The sequence below is a fragment of the Lonchura striata genome, chromosome 4, assembly GCF_050655825.1.
Source record: "Lonchura striata isolate lonStrDom1 chromosome 4, ASM5065582v1, whole genome shotgun sequence".
Lineage (NCBI taxonomy): Eukaryota > Metazoa > Chordata > Aves > Passeriformes > Estrildidae > Lonchura > Lonchura striata.
Genome location: NC_140706.1, coordinates 2,283,664 through 2,298,009, shown reverse-complemented (window position 1 = coordinate 2,298,009; position 14,346 = coordinate 2,283,664). Strand labels below are relative to the sequence as shown.

Here is a 14,346-nt window from a genome sequence, read left to right as displayed (position 1 = left end):
CCTGCATCCCCAAACCGCCCCCGCCACCTCAACCTGCTCTGGGGTCACCCCTGGGTGCAGCCCCCCGCCCCACGGGTCACCCCCGGGTGCAGCCCCCCGCCCCACGGGTCACCCCCGGGTGCAGCCCCCCGCCCCAAGGGTCACCCCCGGTGCAGCCCCCCGCCCCACGGGTCACCCCCGGGTGCAGCCCCCCGCCCCAAGGGTCACCCCCGGTGCAGCCCCCTGCCCCACGGGTCACCCCCGGTGCAGCCCCCCGCCCCACGGGTCACCCCCGGGGTGCAGCCCCGGCTGGGTGCGGGATCAGGCAAAACCGGGCAGAACGCGCCGCCGCTCCGGTGGCACCGCCCGGCCCGAGGTGCGAGGGCTGCGAGCAGCCACCGGAGCCGCCACCCCGCCCGGTAAAGCCCCCGTGCAGGCAGATCCCCGCCGCTGCACCGGGACTGAGCAGAAGGAAATGTGGCACGGGCACCGGCGCGGCACGGGCACCGGCGTGCGGGGGCTCGCGGAGAGCAGGAACTGCAGGCGTGGCACTGCCCGCAGCCACCGAGGTTCCCGTTCCCGGTTCCCGCGGTCCCGGGGCAGGCAGGCACCGCTCGGTCCCAGCCGGCGCTGCCCGGTGTGCGGTCCCTGCCCGGTGTGCGGCTCTGCCCGGTGTGCGGCTCTGCCCGGTGCGCGGTCCCTGCCCGGTGTGCGGCTCTGCCCGGTGTGCGGCTCTGCCCGGTGCGCGGTCCCTGCCCGGTGAGCGGTCCCTGCCCGGTGAGCGGTCCCTGCCCGGTGTGCGATCCCTGCCCGGTGAGCGGTCCCTGCCCGGTGTGCGGTCCCTGCCCGGTGTGCGGTCCCTGCCCGGTGTGCGGTCCTTGCCCGGTGCGCGGCTCTGCCCCGCGGCCCCGGCGGGAGCTCAGGCCGGGCTCAGACCGTTCGCCGGTCAGGGAGCTCCACCTTCCGGTCCCACCGGGAGCCGCCGCGACCGGCGGAGCTGCTTCGGGTGCGAGGCACCGGTACGGGATGCCCGGCATCAGCATGCCTTTCCCCGATACACCCCCGCTGGTACGGGATACCCCGCTCCGGCAGCGGGATGCCAAGCACCGGTATGGCGAGCACCATCACGGGATGCTCCGGTACAGAACGACCGGCAGCGGTACAGGATGCCCGGCTCCGGTACACCGGACAACAGTACAAGATGTCCTGCTGTGGTACGCCCGGTCCCGCACCAGCACCGGGAAGACCGGTACCGGGAAGCCCGGTGCGAATAGGGGCTGCGGGCGGGCTCGGGCTGCAGGCACGCCCGGCTGGGAGGCGCACAGCGGAGCTGGCGGCGGAGGGCGGAGGCGGGAGCGCTGCCGGGGGTCACGGGGGTCCCGGCGGCCCCGCCCGCTCCGGTCCCGCCGCCACATCCGGGCCCCGCCCAGCGCGGCCGCTGATTGGCTGCCGCGGGACACGTGACCGCGCCGCCAGGCGGGGCCCGCGGTGGCGCGCGCAGGTGAGCGGCGGGACCGGAACCGGAACCGGAACCGGGGCCGGAACCGGGGTCGGAACCGGGCCCGCGGCCCGGAGGGGGTGCGGGGACCTGCCCCTGACCCGCCCCCCGACCCGCCCGCTCCGCTCCGCTGAGATCCGCACCGGGCACCTGAGCACCGGCACCGGGCCGGACCGTCCCGTACAGGTGCTCCGCCGACCCGGTCCGGCCCGTGCCGTTCGGGACCGACCCTCGCAAGGTGTCCGCCCTGTCCCGCAACCCCCGTGCGCTGCCTCGCTGCGGTCCCCACGCACAGCCCTGTCCGCTCTCCGCGCTCCGCTCGATCCTGCGGGGCTCCCCCGGTGCCCCATCCCCTTTCCCGGTTCCCTGTCCGTTCTCCCGGTCCCCCCCCCCCCCCCGCCCCGCCACACTCCGGTTCTGTTCCTGATCTCCGCACCCATCCGTGCCGCTGTGCCCGCATCCCCCGCCCGTCCCCGGTATCGGCGGGACGGGACGTGGCACTGGGCTGCACCGGGCGCCTTCCCGGGACGTAGGCGGGGGTGGGTCAGCACCGGTCCCGCTCCACCCCCGCCCGCCCTCGCAGCTCCGGTGTCCCCGCCATGGCCGGTCCCGCGGCCCCGGGTCCCCTGCCCGGGCCGAGCGGCCCCGGCTCCGCGCTGGAAGAGGAGGAGGAGGAGGAGGAGGAGGATGAAGATCCGTCCCTGGGCTGCGACGGCGACCTGGAGGTGAACCCCTACGACGGGCTGCCCTTCTCCTCCCGGTACTACGAGCTGCTGCGGCAGCGCCGGGAGCTGCCGGTGTGGACCACCAAGTACAGCTTCATGGAGCACCTGGAGGGCAACAGCGGCATCGTGCTGGTGTCCGGAGCCCCCGGTACCGGCAAGAGCACGCAGGTGAGGGCCAGCCTCCCACGGCCCCGGGATCGCTGCACGGAGCCCGGCGGGCTGGGCGGGCACCGGGAGCTCCGGGCAGAGCGGCGGGGAGCGGCCGGCACGGGAGGTGGCAGCGGGAGCGGGGAACGGGCGCTCCCGGAGCCGGGCAGGGCGGCGGTGCCAGATCCCTCCCGCCGGCCCGGGGAGCCGGTCCCAGCTGCTGGTGACACTCGGGGACGGCGCCTGGCAGACTTTGACCGGGGAAGGGATTGCGGGAGCGGTGGCGCAGCAGGGGCCCGAATGGGCTGGGTGGCCTCAGGCTATCGGGGTGTTGGCCCCGGGCTCCGGATGCTCAACCAAATCGGTTCCCTGGGTGTGACCCGCTGGGCTGGGCTGCCACTGCTGGATTTGGGGACTTAAGCTCCTGTGCGGGCCCCAGGGCCAGTGGTTTTGGGTGCAGCACCCTGCCCTGCACGGTCCTGGGGACACTGAGGCACAGCTCATGGGGGCAAAGAGGTGACAGGAGGAAGCAGGACTCGGGTCCCTGGTGTCAAAGGGACGTCTGCGTGGCCTTGGCACTGTCCCACACTGTCAGGCCGGGCACTTGGCCAGCAGCTGCTCCCTTCCCTCTCTGTGGTGTTTCCCAGGCCATTGTCCCATGGTCCTTGGTGGTGTGGTGTCCCACACCCGGGCAGGAAGCTGCAGGTGTGGGGCCACGGGGCTCCTGTTACAGGCTGTGGGGCTCAGAGCTGGCACGAGTGGGAAGATCCAGCCCCTGAGCCTGGAGTTCCTGCAGCCAGATCCATGGGGAGGATCTTTGTGCCCTTTGGAGGGGCACAGCAAGGAGGGGACAGTGCTGAAACCACGCTGCCCCATGCCGTGTGCCCACAGATCCCTCAGTGGTGCGCCGAGTACGCCCTGTCCATGTCATTCGCCCACGGGCTGGTGGCCTGCACCCAGCCCCACAGCCTGGCCGCCCTCAGCCTCTCGCTGCGCGTGGCCGACGAGATGGACCTGAACCTGGGCCACGAGGTGGGCTACTGCGTGCCACACGAGGACTGCTGCACCGCCGACACCATCCTCAGGTGCGGCAGGGACGGCGGGGCCCGCGCTGGGAGCACGGCGCCCTAATCCCGCTGAGCTCCACGTAAATCCCTTAATCCGGCCTGGCAGAGCGGCACGGGCTGCAGCGGGGAGGGGCTGCCGTGGGGAGGGGGCTGCCGTGGGGAGGGGGCTGCCATAGGGAGGGGTCTGCCATAGGGAGGGTGCTGCCCTGGGGAAGGGGCTGCCGTGGGGAGGGGGTTGCTGTGGGGAAAGGGCTGCCGTGGGGAGGGTGCTGCCATGGGGAGGGGGGAGAGGGCTGCACTGGGGAGCGGGGAGGGGGCTGCACTGGGGAAGGGTCTGCCGTGGGGAGGGGGCTGGTGCAGGGAGCCATGGGGAGGTGCTGCCGTGGGGAGAGAGTTGCTGTGGAAAGGTGCTGCCATGGGGAAGGGGACCGCCGTGGGGAGGGGGCTGCACTGGGGAGGTGCTGCCCTGGGGAGGAGCTGCCCTGGGGAGGGGGCTGCCATGTGGAGGGGGATGCCATGGGGAGGGTGGTGCCGTGGGGAGGGGGATGCCATGGGGAGGTGCTGCCCTGCGGAAAGAGCTGCCCTGGGGAGGTGCTGCCGTGGGGGGGGTGTGAAGCATTTCCACGCTGACGGGATGCTGACAGGTTCTGCTCAGACGAGATGCTGCTGCGGGAGATGACGTCGGACCCGCTGCTGCGGCAGTACGGGGTGGTGGTGCTGGACGAGGCGCAGGAGCGCACGGTGCCCACGGACGCTCTGCTGGGGCTGCTCAAGGACGTGCTGCGCCAGCGCCCGGCCCTGCGCCTCGTGGTGCTCACCTCGCCCGGCCTGGAGCCCCGGCTGCGCGCCTTCTGCGGGGATCCGCCCGTGGTGCGGGTCCCGGCGCACGGCTCCCCGCCCCAGCTGCTCTACCGGGAAACGCCGGCCCGCGGGAGCGTGGCCGCTGCCTGTCAGGCCGTGCTGGACATCCACCGGCGCCAGGAGCCCGGCCACGTCCTCATCTTCCTGGCCAGCGAGCAGGTGGGCTGATGGAGGAGCGGGGCGGGGGAGGTTTGGGGTGTTCCTCTCCCAGGAATGGCAGGAGCAGCTGGGGTGAAACTGGGGGAAGCACCCTGAGCTGGGAATGGGGACACCGTGGGTGTCAGCGGGTGTCAGCTGTGCCCCGTTGTCCTCGCCCAGGAGATCTCCGAGTGCTGCGCCGCCATCCAGGCGGAGGCTGTGGCGCTGAGCCCGGCGCTGGGCCCGCTGCTGGTGCTGCCGCTGCACCCCGGCGTGGGCCGGGCCGCGCAGCGGCTCTACGAGACGCCCGAGGAGAGCCGGGAGCGGCGTGTCATCGTCACCCACTGGCTCGGGGACTCGTCCTTCTCGCTGGGCACCGTGCGCTTTGTCATCGACTCGGGGCTGGAGCTGCGCAGCGTGAGTGGGACGGGGTGGGCGGGGGTCCGGCTCTGCGCTGGGGCGCGGTGGGCTGGGAGGAGGGGTCTGCCCCAGGGAGGTGGCAGCGGTGGCTCTGCAGTGGCAGGTGAGGGGATGGCAGGGGTGCCCCGCAGTGTCGCACTCACAGCCTCCCGCAGGTGTACAACCCCCGCATCCGCGCCGAGTCGCAGGTGCTGCGGCCCATCAGCCGGAGCCAGGCCGAGTCACGCATGCAGCGAGCCGCTGGCAGCCCCCCAGGTGAGACCCCTGCTCCGGTGTCCCCCCGCTCAGGACCGCCAGCAGCCCCTGGCCCGGCGCCTGTCCCCACGCTGTCCCTGTCCCAGCTCGTGGCCTCTCTCCGTCAGGCACCTGCCTGCGCCTGTACTCGGAGGCCTTTGAGCAGCGCCTGCCCCCCAGCCCCGCGCCCCACGTCAGTGAGACCAGCCTGAGCCGCCTCGTGCTGCTGCTGAAGCGCCTGGACATCGCCGACATGGGCCAGTGTGACTTCCTCGACCGGCCAGGTAGAGCCAGGCATGGCGTGGGGGGCTGGAGTGGAGTGGGACAATGAAGCAGCCATGGCTGTGGCCATCACTGCGGCCTGGGTTGTCTCTGGGGAGGGACTGGGGGCCTGGAAGGTGCAGGACAGAGTGAGCAAAGCTGCCTGATGTCCCACCCCAGCCCCCGAGTCGCTGATGCAAGCGCTGGAGGACCTGGACTACCTGGCAGCCCTGGATGATGACGGGAATCTGTCGGAGGTGGGCATCATCATGTCGGAGTTCCCGCTGGACCCGCAGCTGGCCAAGGCCCTCATCGCCTCCTGCGAGTTCGACTGCGTGGAGGAGATGGTCAGCCTGGCTGCCATGCTCACAGGTACCGTGCTGGGGGCGTGGGGCTGCCCTCAGGAGCCAGCACTGCCACGGAGGTGCTGCGGGCACACAGTGATGCTCCTGCCCACCCCCAGCATCCCCCTGCTTCGTGCCCCTGTCCACGCACCTGGAGGAGGCCGTGGCCCTGCGCCGGCGGGCGCTGCTGCACCCCAGTGGGGACCACTTCACCCTCATCAACATCTTCAATGCCTTCCAGCAGCGTGAGTGTGGGCAGGGCCCGGCGGTGGGGAGCTTGCACCCCTGTGGGCATCCCACAGACCCCTTCGTGTCCCTTGTGTCCCCCGTTCCTCCTGGCGTCCCACACCCCCTCATGTGTCCCCTGCCCTGGAGCTACATTCCTGACCCCATCCTGGTGCCCAGCCTGGCTGGGGAAGGATCTGGGGGTCCCAGCTCTAGCCTGGGGGCTGTGCCCTGTGCACTTCACTGTGTGAAGTGGTCACAGACAGGGGAAGCAGCAGTGCTTTTGTGTTCCCCAAGCTCCCAGCCCAGCGGGCTCTGCTCGCCTGTCCCCATCCCCATGACACTACATCATGGCCCACTGTGCCACTCCTGTCCCCACATCACTGACCCCACTGTGCCAACCCTGTCCCCACATCATGGCCCCCACTGTGCCATCCCTGTCCCCATGTCACTGACTCCACTATCCCACCCCTGTCCCCACCTCGCTGACCCCGCTGTCCCTCCCCTGTCCTCCGATCATGACCCCCACTACCCCACCCCTGTCCCCACCTCGCTGACCCCTCTGTCCCACCCCTGTCCCCACATCAATGACTCCACTATCCCATCCCTGTCCCCACATTGCTGACCCCGCTGTCTCACCCCTGTCCCCTCATTATGACCCCCAATGTCCCACCCCTGTCCCCCCATCATGACCCCACTGTCCCACCCCTGTCCCCACCTCGCTGACCCCTCTGTCCCACCCCTGTCCCCACCTCGCTGACCCCACTATCCCACCCCTGTCTCCACATCACTGACCCCACTATCCCGCCCCTGTCCCCACCTCACTGACCCCACTATCCCACCCCTGTCTCCACATCACTGACCCCACTGTCCCGCCCCTGTCCCCACCTCGCTGACCCCTCTGTCCCACCCCTGTCCCCACCTTGCTGACCCCTCTGTCCCATCCCTGTCCCCACCTCACTGACCCCACTGTCCCGCCCCTGTCCCACCTCGCTGACCCCGCTGCCTCCCGCAGACGCGGGGGACGAGGGCTGGTGCCGGAAGCACGGCGTGTGCGCCGAGGCGCTGCGCCTGGCGGGCACCGTGCGCGCCGAGCTGCTGGAGGTCATGCGCCGCATCGAGCTCCCGGTCTCGCCACCCGCCTTCGGCTCTGACGCCAACGCCCTCAACATCCAGCGGGCCCTCATCTCCGGGTACTTCCTCAAGGTGGGCCCAGGAGGCTGTGGGGAGCTGTGGGGGAGATGTGGGGGTGTGCCAGCCGCCCCACTCCCTCCTGCTCCCTCCCAGGTCGCCCGAGACATCGACGGCTCCGGCAACTACGTGATGCTGACGCACAAGCACGTGGCGCACCTGGCGCCCGCCTGCGGGTACCTGCTGCGGTCGCCCCCGCGCCGCCTGCCCCCCTGGGTGCTCTACCACGAGTTCACCATCTCTCAGGACAACTGCCTGCGCGTGGTCTCGGAGATCCAGCCCCAGATGTGAGGGCACGGGGAGGGACGGGGAGGGACGGGTCCTTTCTTACAGGGCGTCCCTGTAACTGGCTGAGCCCCACGCTGTCCTCACAGGCTGGTGGAGCTGGCCCCGCAGTACTACCTGAGCAACCTGCCGCCCAGCGAGGGCCGGGACCTGCTGATGGAGCTGCGGGAGAAGGTGGCGGCGGCAGAGGAGGCGCCGGCAGAGCCGGAGCTGGCGCAGGCGGCCGGACACGAGGATGAGCACGGGGACGTCTGCGTCCTGCAGTGAGCCGCAGCACCGGAGCCCCGCGGTGGGGCTGCCTGGGCTTGGCCGTGACCCTGGGGACAGGGGAGGTCCCAGAGGGGCCGTGTGGCCGCAGGGGCTGTCCCAGGGAGGCGCGGGCACGGCCTGGCGCTGCCTCGGCACTGCGCCGCGGTCAGTCGTGGGCCAGCGGCCGTGGGACCGCCCCGGCACCTCAGAGCGTGGATTGGGGAGTGCTGGCCCCAGCCGGGGCAGTGTTGTGGGCCCTCCCCACTGGGTTCCTTCACCCCGTCTTTCCCCGGGGTGCTGTGGGGCTGGAGGCATCGCCTGTCCCACTGCCCCCCACACCCGGGGCTAAGGGGCCACGCACGGGTCCCTCGTCCTGTATAAAGTTTTGTGACCTTTGCTCCTGGCTTCGTGTCCATGACTGCAGCGAGGGGTTTGGCCAGGGTGGGGTCCATCCTGCGGTGAGGCATCACCACAGAGGGATCTGGCCAGGCTGGGCTCTGTCCCTGCTCCTCCCATCTGCCCGGGATGGTTTCTGTCTGTGAGGCTTCTCTCACCTCCCACCCTTGTTTCGAGTGCCAGCCACGCCGAGGTGCTGAGGGCATCCCTGGCCTTTGCATCAGGAATTCCCCTCCCTGGTTGTGGTTCTTCTGCAAAAGCCAAGAGGAAGCTGCGGTTGGCGAGGTGGGGGCGAGCAGGCCCCCCAAACCATCTGCCAGAGCCTTCTTCCCCCAGACAGAGCCGGGCACGGGTGCACCCCCGGGCAAGGCGCCCCATCCCTGCCTCCCTCCCCTGCTGGGATACCCCACAGTGCTGCAGCCAAGGGCTGAGCTGCTGCGTGGGGCCTGGGGCTCCAGGTTCTCCCTCCCCACCCCACAGCCCACGCACGGGGCCTTGGCTCTGCTCAGGGAGGAGCCTTGGAGGTCCCAGTGCCCTATCCTCGTGTCCACAGTGCTTCAAAAGGTGAGAGCTGGGCTCCCCCAGCCTCCCACAGCCCCGCTTCCCCTTTGCTTTCTAGGAACTCCAGAAAGTACATGAAAGTGCACAGCAGTCACCGCCCCCCAAACCCGGGTGGGGTCTGCTACATGCCCCCGACACGGGCTGGCATCAGTGGGGTGGCAAAGGGGCAGCTGGGGACCATGATGTTCTTCATCCCTACGTCCTCATCTCTGCGCAGCATCCCGTGGGACACGCAGCGGCCCGAGGAGGGGAGGGAAGGGGTGTGCCAACGTGAGCCTCTGTGGAAACCCTCCCCTCTCCTCGGGGACCCACCCAGAGGTGCCCAGCCCTGAGCTGCCCCTCTCCAGACCCCTGGCACAGGTGCTGATAGACCTCAGAGGTCCCCCCGCCCCATAGCAGGTCACTGTGGGGGCTCTGTGCAGCACACGGTGATGTGCAGCCCCTCAGGCAGTGCAGGGGCTCGGGACCCCTCTGAGAGAGCTGGGACCACCCAAAACCATCCCAGGTGCCCAGCGCTGCCCTTTTCCTGGGTGTTCCCAGGAGGACCCATCCTCTGACATTCCAGGGCAGGGTGTGTCCGCTGCCCCCTGCCCCGGGAAGTACCAGCGGTGTGGGTGGGAGGCGAGGGGCTGAGTCTCCCATTCTCCACTTCTGAGAACTGTGATGCTGCTGTGACTGCACCTTGGGGCAGCCCCATGGAGTCCAGCCCACTATAAGACCACAGCCCCCGGCTCTGCCGAGCCCACCAGAGAGGCACACGCAGAGGTAGGCGCAGACCGGGAGGGTTGTGGGGGGGTCTCAGGGGCATCCTGCTTCGGGGATGCTGCTCCCAGGGCTGGGGGCTCTGCCCTGGCTGTGCTGGGTTATGTCCAGCCCTTCCCTGCCCTTTCCCTTCCCAGATGCTGGTGCTGGTGGGACTGGCGCTGTTCCTTGTGCCTGCAGAACCCCTGACTGCCTTCCCCCCGAAGTGTGAGTGCTGCTCCCAGGGCACAGGGGAGGCTTTGGGTGGGGGGAGCTCCTGGTTGCGGCAGCTGCAGGCACTGCAGAGGAAGCAGAGGAGTGGGGGACATCCCAAACCCACATTCCTCTGAGGGGCTGCCACAGCTCTGCTGGGAGATCAGAGGATGGGCATGAGGGTGATGTATGGGGTGAGGGAGTGGGGGGATGGATGTGGAGTGCAGCAGCAGGTGAGGACCAAGGGACAAGGTTGTGAGGCCAAGGGACACCCAGTCCCATGGTGGTTTTGGGGGACAATCTTCCCCTACCACAGCCCACATCTGACCACAGGCTCTGCCTCTCACCTCCAGTCCAGGTGGGGAAGCTCAACCAGGACGTGGTGGTGAGATGTGACACTTCAGAGCAGCACATCTACTGGACACTGAACGGGGAGGAGGAACCTATGGCTGAACTGGTGCCTGAGGGCCAGAAGCTCACCATTGTCGGCTTGGACCTGCCAGCCACGGGCAACTACAGCTGCTGGGCTGGCCCTGGTCACCTGCTGGACACCACCTACGTGGTGGTCAGCAACACCCGTACGGAGGGGCCTGGCCGGGGGTGATGGGGTGCAGGGGGTGGAGGGCTGAGGACAAAGAGATTCTCATGCCCAGCCCGTGGCCATGAGGAGCAGGAGATTCTCATGCCCAGCCCATGAGCATGAGGAGCAGGAGATTCTCATGCCCAGCCCATGGCCATGAGGAGCAGGAGATTCCCATGCCCATGCATGAGGACCAGGAGATTCTCATGCCCATGGCCATGAGGAACAGGAGATTCTCATGCCCATCCATGAGGAGCAGGAGATTCTCATGCCCATGGCCATGAGAAGCAGGAGATTCTCATGCCCAGCCCATGGCCATGAGGAGCAGGAGATTCTCATGCCCAGCCCGTGGCCATGAGGGCTGGGGGGCCAAGGAGAGCCCCACCAGTGCCATGCAGGGAGGGGGCACTGCTCCTGGCCTCCTGCAGCCCCTGACCAGCCACCCCTCAACCCCTCAGGCGAGGAGGAGATCAACGTGTCCTGCCAGGCTGAGTCCTACAACGGCTCCTTCCACTGCTCCTGGCCCGGGCCCCCCTCTGCCGTCTTCCGTGCCCGCCTCATACGCAAGTGGGTGCCCCGGGACCCCAAAAACTCACAGCAGCACCCCTGCCACCCCGCCTTAAGGTTGCTCACACCTCCCTCCCCACAGCGATGGTTCCGTGGGACCGTGGGTACCGGTGGCCAGTGCCCGGGGCCTGTTCAACACCAGTCTGGCAGACGCCTTGTTCTGCCCCTTTGGAGAGGAGCTGCACCCACTCCAGCTGCACCTGGAGGGGCTCTCGGACACCTCCTACCTCAACCTCTCCAAGCACTTCTTCCTCCGCGACATTGGTGAGCTCAGGGCAGGAGCGGTGGGGTGGGGGTGTCCAGGAGGTACTGGAGGTTCTGGGTGGGGGGGTCTCATCCCCTGTTCTGAGCCCTCTCTGTCCACAGTCCGTCCTGATCCGCCCCAGAAGCTGATCCTGCAGCAGCGAGGGGAGCAGCTGCACCTGGCCTGGGCTCCCCCGGCCTCCTGGCCGCTCCCCAAGTCCTACTTTGCACTGCTCTACCATCTAGAGTACGAGCTCCACAACGGCACCCAGGTAACAGGGGTGATCTCTGCCCAGGGGGACCCTGCACAGGCTACCCCATGTGCCCAGCCTGCCCCGTGCCCACCCTGCCCCGTGCCCACCCTGCCCCATCCCCAGCTCCTCCCTGTGCCTGGGAAGATGCTCAGCCATGGCCCCTCCTCGCTCTGCTGCTTCCCTTCCTGGGGTGCTGAGTTGTCACCCCCGGCTGTCACCTCTGCTCCCCGCGGCGCTGCCAGGCTCAGGGGGTGCTGGTGTCCCCCTCCCCGAGGGTCTCCCTAGACCACACCCTGCCCCCTTTGCAGGTTGAGCAGTTCGTGGAGGGTGCGGAGGAGACGCCGGTGCCGGCGGGAGCGGGGTGGGTGCGGATCAGCTGCCGGGACCCCTACACCCCCCCGGCCTGGAGCCCCTGGAGCGCCTGGATGGGCCTCGACGCACCCCAATGACAGCGGTTTTGAGGGTGCTGACCCCACAAACGGGCTCCTGCTTTCCCCACAACCCCCATGCCTTAACAGCTTGGAAAAGATCTTTTTTTTTCCCCCGATTAAAATCCTGGGACTGGCTTTGCCACCACAAACCCTGCTCGGTGTCTGTGTGGGAAGGGAGGTGCTGGGCTCCCACAGCTCTCCGAGGGGCTCCAGCTGGCACAAAGCTCAGCCCTGGGGTCCATCTGCATGGCTGGCACAGGCTCCACCCGTGCTCCAGCCCAGCTCGGGGACAGGCTGGGTAGAGAGTCCTGCCCAGTTTCCCTGAATTCCCTCAAAAACCCACCCAGCTCTGCCTCCTTTCTGGGGTCTGCGGTGGGACAACATCCCCAGACACAGGAGCAGCACCCCGCGGCCACACCCCGGGGAGCAGGATCCCATCCTGACCCTAAAGCGCCGCTGACATTGGGGGGGATCAGCGACCACCCCTCACCACGGGGGGGGCTCCGTTTCTACCGAAGCTGTGACCCCACAATGCGTCCCCTCAGTGTCCCCGTGCCGCGCCCAGCTCGGGGGTGAGGGGCTGCACCCTCAGGCAGGAGGGACCCCACACCCCTCCATGAGCCCCCCACAGACCCCTGGAGCACAGCCGGGGGTGCTGCCCACCCCCCTCCAGCCGGGCCGGCTCCGGGTGATGCCACGGGGCTTTATTGAGGTGCTTCCACACGGGTCTGGGCCGGGACCCCCACCCCGGAGAGGCTGGTGAGTGTGTGTCCCCCCCGGCGCTGCCCTCCCGGGATCCCGGGGCCGGCGGGCACGCACAAGTCCGGGAGACCCGTGGAACGGGGGGGCAGAAGGACCGGGGCTCCGTGAGTCCAGAGAGGTCCAGAGGGTCCCGGGGAATCGTGACCCGGGCCGCAGGACTCGGGGGTCTGGGGTCCGGCGGAGGAACCGGGCTCCGGTGGTGGGGCTGAGGATCCGCTCCCGGGACCGTGGGTCCAGTGGTAACGGCAGGGCCGGGGTCCGGTGGTGGCACCGGGGCTCCGGGGGTCCGGTCACGGCGGGACCAAGCCGCCCAGGCGGAGCTCCTCGCTCTCCAGCATCTCCCTGGAAAAGAAGAGCCGGGCTAAGCCCCTCGCCCCCCGTGCTCCCCGCGCCCCCCTCGCGTACCGGTACGCGGCGATCTCCGCCTCCAGCGCCATCCGCAGCCGCAGCAGTGCCGGGTACTCCCGCAGGCACCGGGCCATCTCCGCCTCCGCCGCCCCGATCTCCCGCTCCAGCTCCGCCACCCGCTCCTGAGCCGGGCCGTCAGCAGCGCCGGGGCCGCGGGGCGACCCCCGGCATCCCCCCGCACACGGGGACCCCCGCCCGCACCCCGACCCCTCCCCAGAGCCCCGGCCCGACCCCCGATCCCCTCGAACCCCGCCTAGACAGACTCCCGGCACCCCTGACGCATGGAACTCCGCACCCCGCACGGATCCCCGGGGAGACCCCCGCCCTACATGGACCCCTAAGCCCCCACCCCACAGGGACCCACGGGATCCCCAGCTCCGCACCCACAGCCACCCACAGGGACACCCGATGGCCCGACCCACACAAACCCCACCTCCAATCCCACCTGAACTCCCCCATCGCATCCCGCTGCCGCTCCCGCTGCCTCCCGGGGCCCCCCACCTCCATCCGGACCCCTGACCCCCGCCCCTCCCCATCTCCACCCCGCCTTCTCCCCATCCCTCCGGGCATCCAGCTCCAGCACCGCCCCCTCCCCAAAAACATCCACCCCCCTCCTCCCATCCCAGCCCCCAGCCCCGCTCCCTCCCAGCCCCCCAGGCGCCCCCCGGCCCCCCCATCCCGCACCTGGTACTTGGCCAGCTCCCCGCTCCGCCGGTCCCGCAGCCCCTCCAGCTGCCGGTGTAACGCGCCCACCGCGCCCCGCAACGCCTCCACCTCGGCGGCTCGGGCTCGCAGCAGCCTCCGGTAACCGGCGGCCTCAGCACGGGCACGGAGCACCGCCTCGCCGCCGCCGCCGCCGCCGCCCCAGCGGCACCGGGGCCGGCCCTCGGCCGCGCTCATCCCGGTGGTGATGCGGTTCCACCCCTCCGCGTCACGGAACCGTAGCCAATCCCGCCGGTACCGGCTGTCCGACTCCTCCCGACAGCAACGGAGAGGGGGAGCCCGCAGAAGCCTGTCCCCCCAAAAGTGGGGTGAGGGGCTGCAGCATCGCCGATAGCAGTGGGGTGGGGGGCAAGGTCGAGTTCAGGGTCAAGGTCATCGTTGTTATCTCCCCACACCCTTCATTCCCTCCATCATCATCATCATCATCATCATCATCAACAGAGGCTGGAGTCGGGCTGGATGCTCCTGGCAGGGGGAAGCCCCACTTAGGGGGTCACTGGGGAGGGGTGCAGAGATGTGCCAGAAGAAGGGGGGGTTCAGCCCCTCTGCACCCCACGAGTGTCCTGTGGGTCACACCGAGCCTCAGTCTGTGGGAGGTGGCGGCAGTCCCGGGGGGTGTCAGGGACCGGTGCGATCCTTCGGCATGGGGGGCACCCCGAGCCCACGGCAGGGGGCTGCAAGGGCACGTCCGGGCCCAGGGAGCTGCCAGACCATTGGGTGGGGGTCCGGGGGCCCAGATCTTCAGTCTGTCCCACCACAGGCTGGGGCCGGGGTGGCCAAGTCCTTCGTCCACAGATGGAAGCCGGAGGTGGCAAACTCCTCCCGGGGTAAGGCAAGTGGTGC

At 69.7% G+C, this 14,346-nt stretch overlaps 3 protein-coding genes across 7 annotated transcripts; 2 read left to right on the top strand and 1 right to left on the bottom strand.

The window, feature by feature from the left end:
- The first annotated feature begins 1,428 nt into the window (after positions 1-1,428).
- DQX1 (DEAQ-box RNA dependent ATPase 1) lies at positions 1,429-8,021 on the top strand. Of its 2 annotated transcripts, XM_021526833.3 has the most exons (12): positions 1,429-1,480; positions 2,061-2,370; positions 3,241-3,434; positions 4,061-4,436; positions 4,596-4,832; positions 4,991-5,090; positions 5,198-5,353; positions 5,511-5,702; positions 5,794-5,919; positions 6,915-7,105; positions 7,187-7,377; positions 7,465-8,021. In XM_021526833.3, exons 2-12 carry the CDS (start codon positions 2,077-2,079, stop codon positions 7,640-7,642), a joined length of 2,235 nt encoding a protein of 744 aa, XP_021382508.3. In that variant the 5' UTR covers positions 1,429-1,480; positions 2,061-2,076; the 3' UTR covers positions 7,643-8,021. The 2 variants fall into 2 exon arrangements, with proteins under 2 accessions (XP_021382508.3, XP_085433547.1); XM_085577421.1 differs by having other exon boundaries at positions 1,433-1,480; positions 6,915-7,377.
- Positions 8,022-9,209: 1,188 nt separating this feature from the next.
- On the top strand, positions 9,210-11,756 carry LOC110468736 (interleukin-12 subunit beta-like). 4 transcript variants are annotated; one of them, XM_077782551.2, is made up of 7 exons: positions 9,210-9,346; positions 9,481-9,550; positions 9,889-10,113; positions 10,574-10,682; positions 10,765-10,946; positions 11,049-11,197; positions 11,488-11,756. In XM_077782551.2, exons 2-7 carry the CDS (start codon positions 9,481-9,483, stop codon positions 11,626-11,628), a joined length of 876 nt encoding a protein of 291 aa, XP_077638677.2. In that variant the 5' UTR covers positions 9,210-9,346; the 3' UTR covers positions 11,629-11,756. The 4 variants fall into 4 exon arrangements, with proteins under 4 accessions (XP_077638677.2, XP_085433568.1, XP_085433569.1 ...); XM_085577442.1 differs by having other exon boundaries at positions 10,765-11,578; XM_085577443.1 differs by lacking the exons at positions 9,210-9,346; positions 9,481-9,550 and having other exon boundaries at positions 9,728-10,113; positions 11,049-11,578.
- A 537-nt stretch (positions 11,757-12,293) lies between these two features.
- LOC110468735 (alpha-internexin-like) lies at positions 12,294-13,728 on the bottom strand. The gene is made up of 3 exons (XM_031504598.3): positions 13,465-13,728; positions 12,778-12,902; positions 12,294-12,714 (listed from the first exon to the last, which is right to left on the bottom strand). The coding sequence occupies exons 1-3, from the start codon at positions 13,678-13,680 to the stop codon at positions 12,663-12,665; spliced, it is 393 nt and encodes a 130-aa protein (XP_031360458.1). The 5' UTR covers positions 13,681-13,728; the 3' UTR covers positions 12,294-12,662.
- Positions 13,729-14,346: the final 618 nt, after the last annotated feature.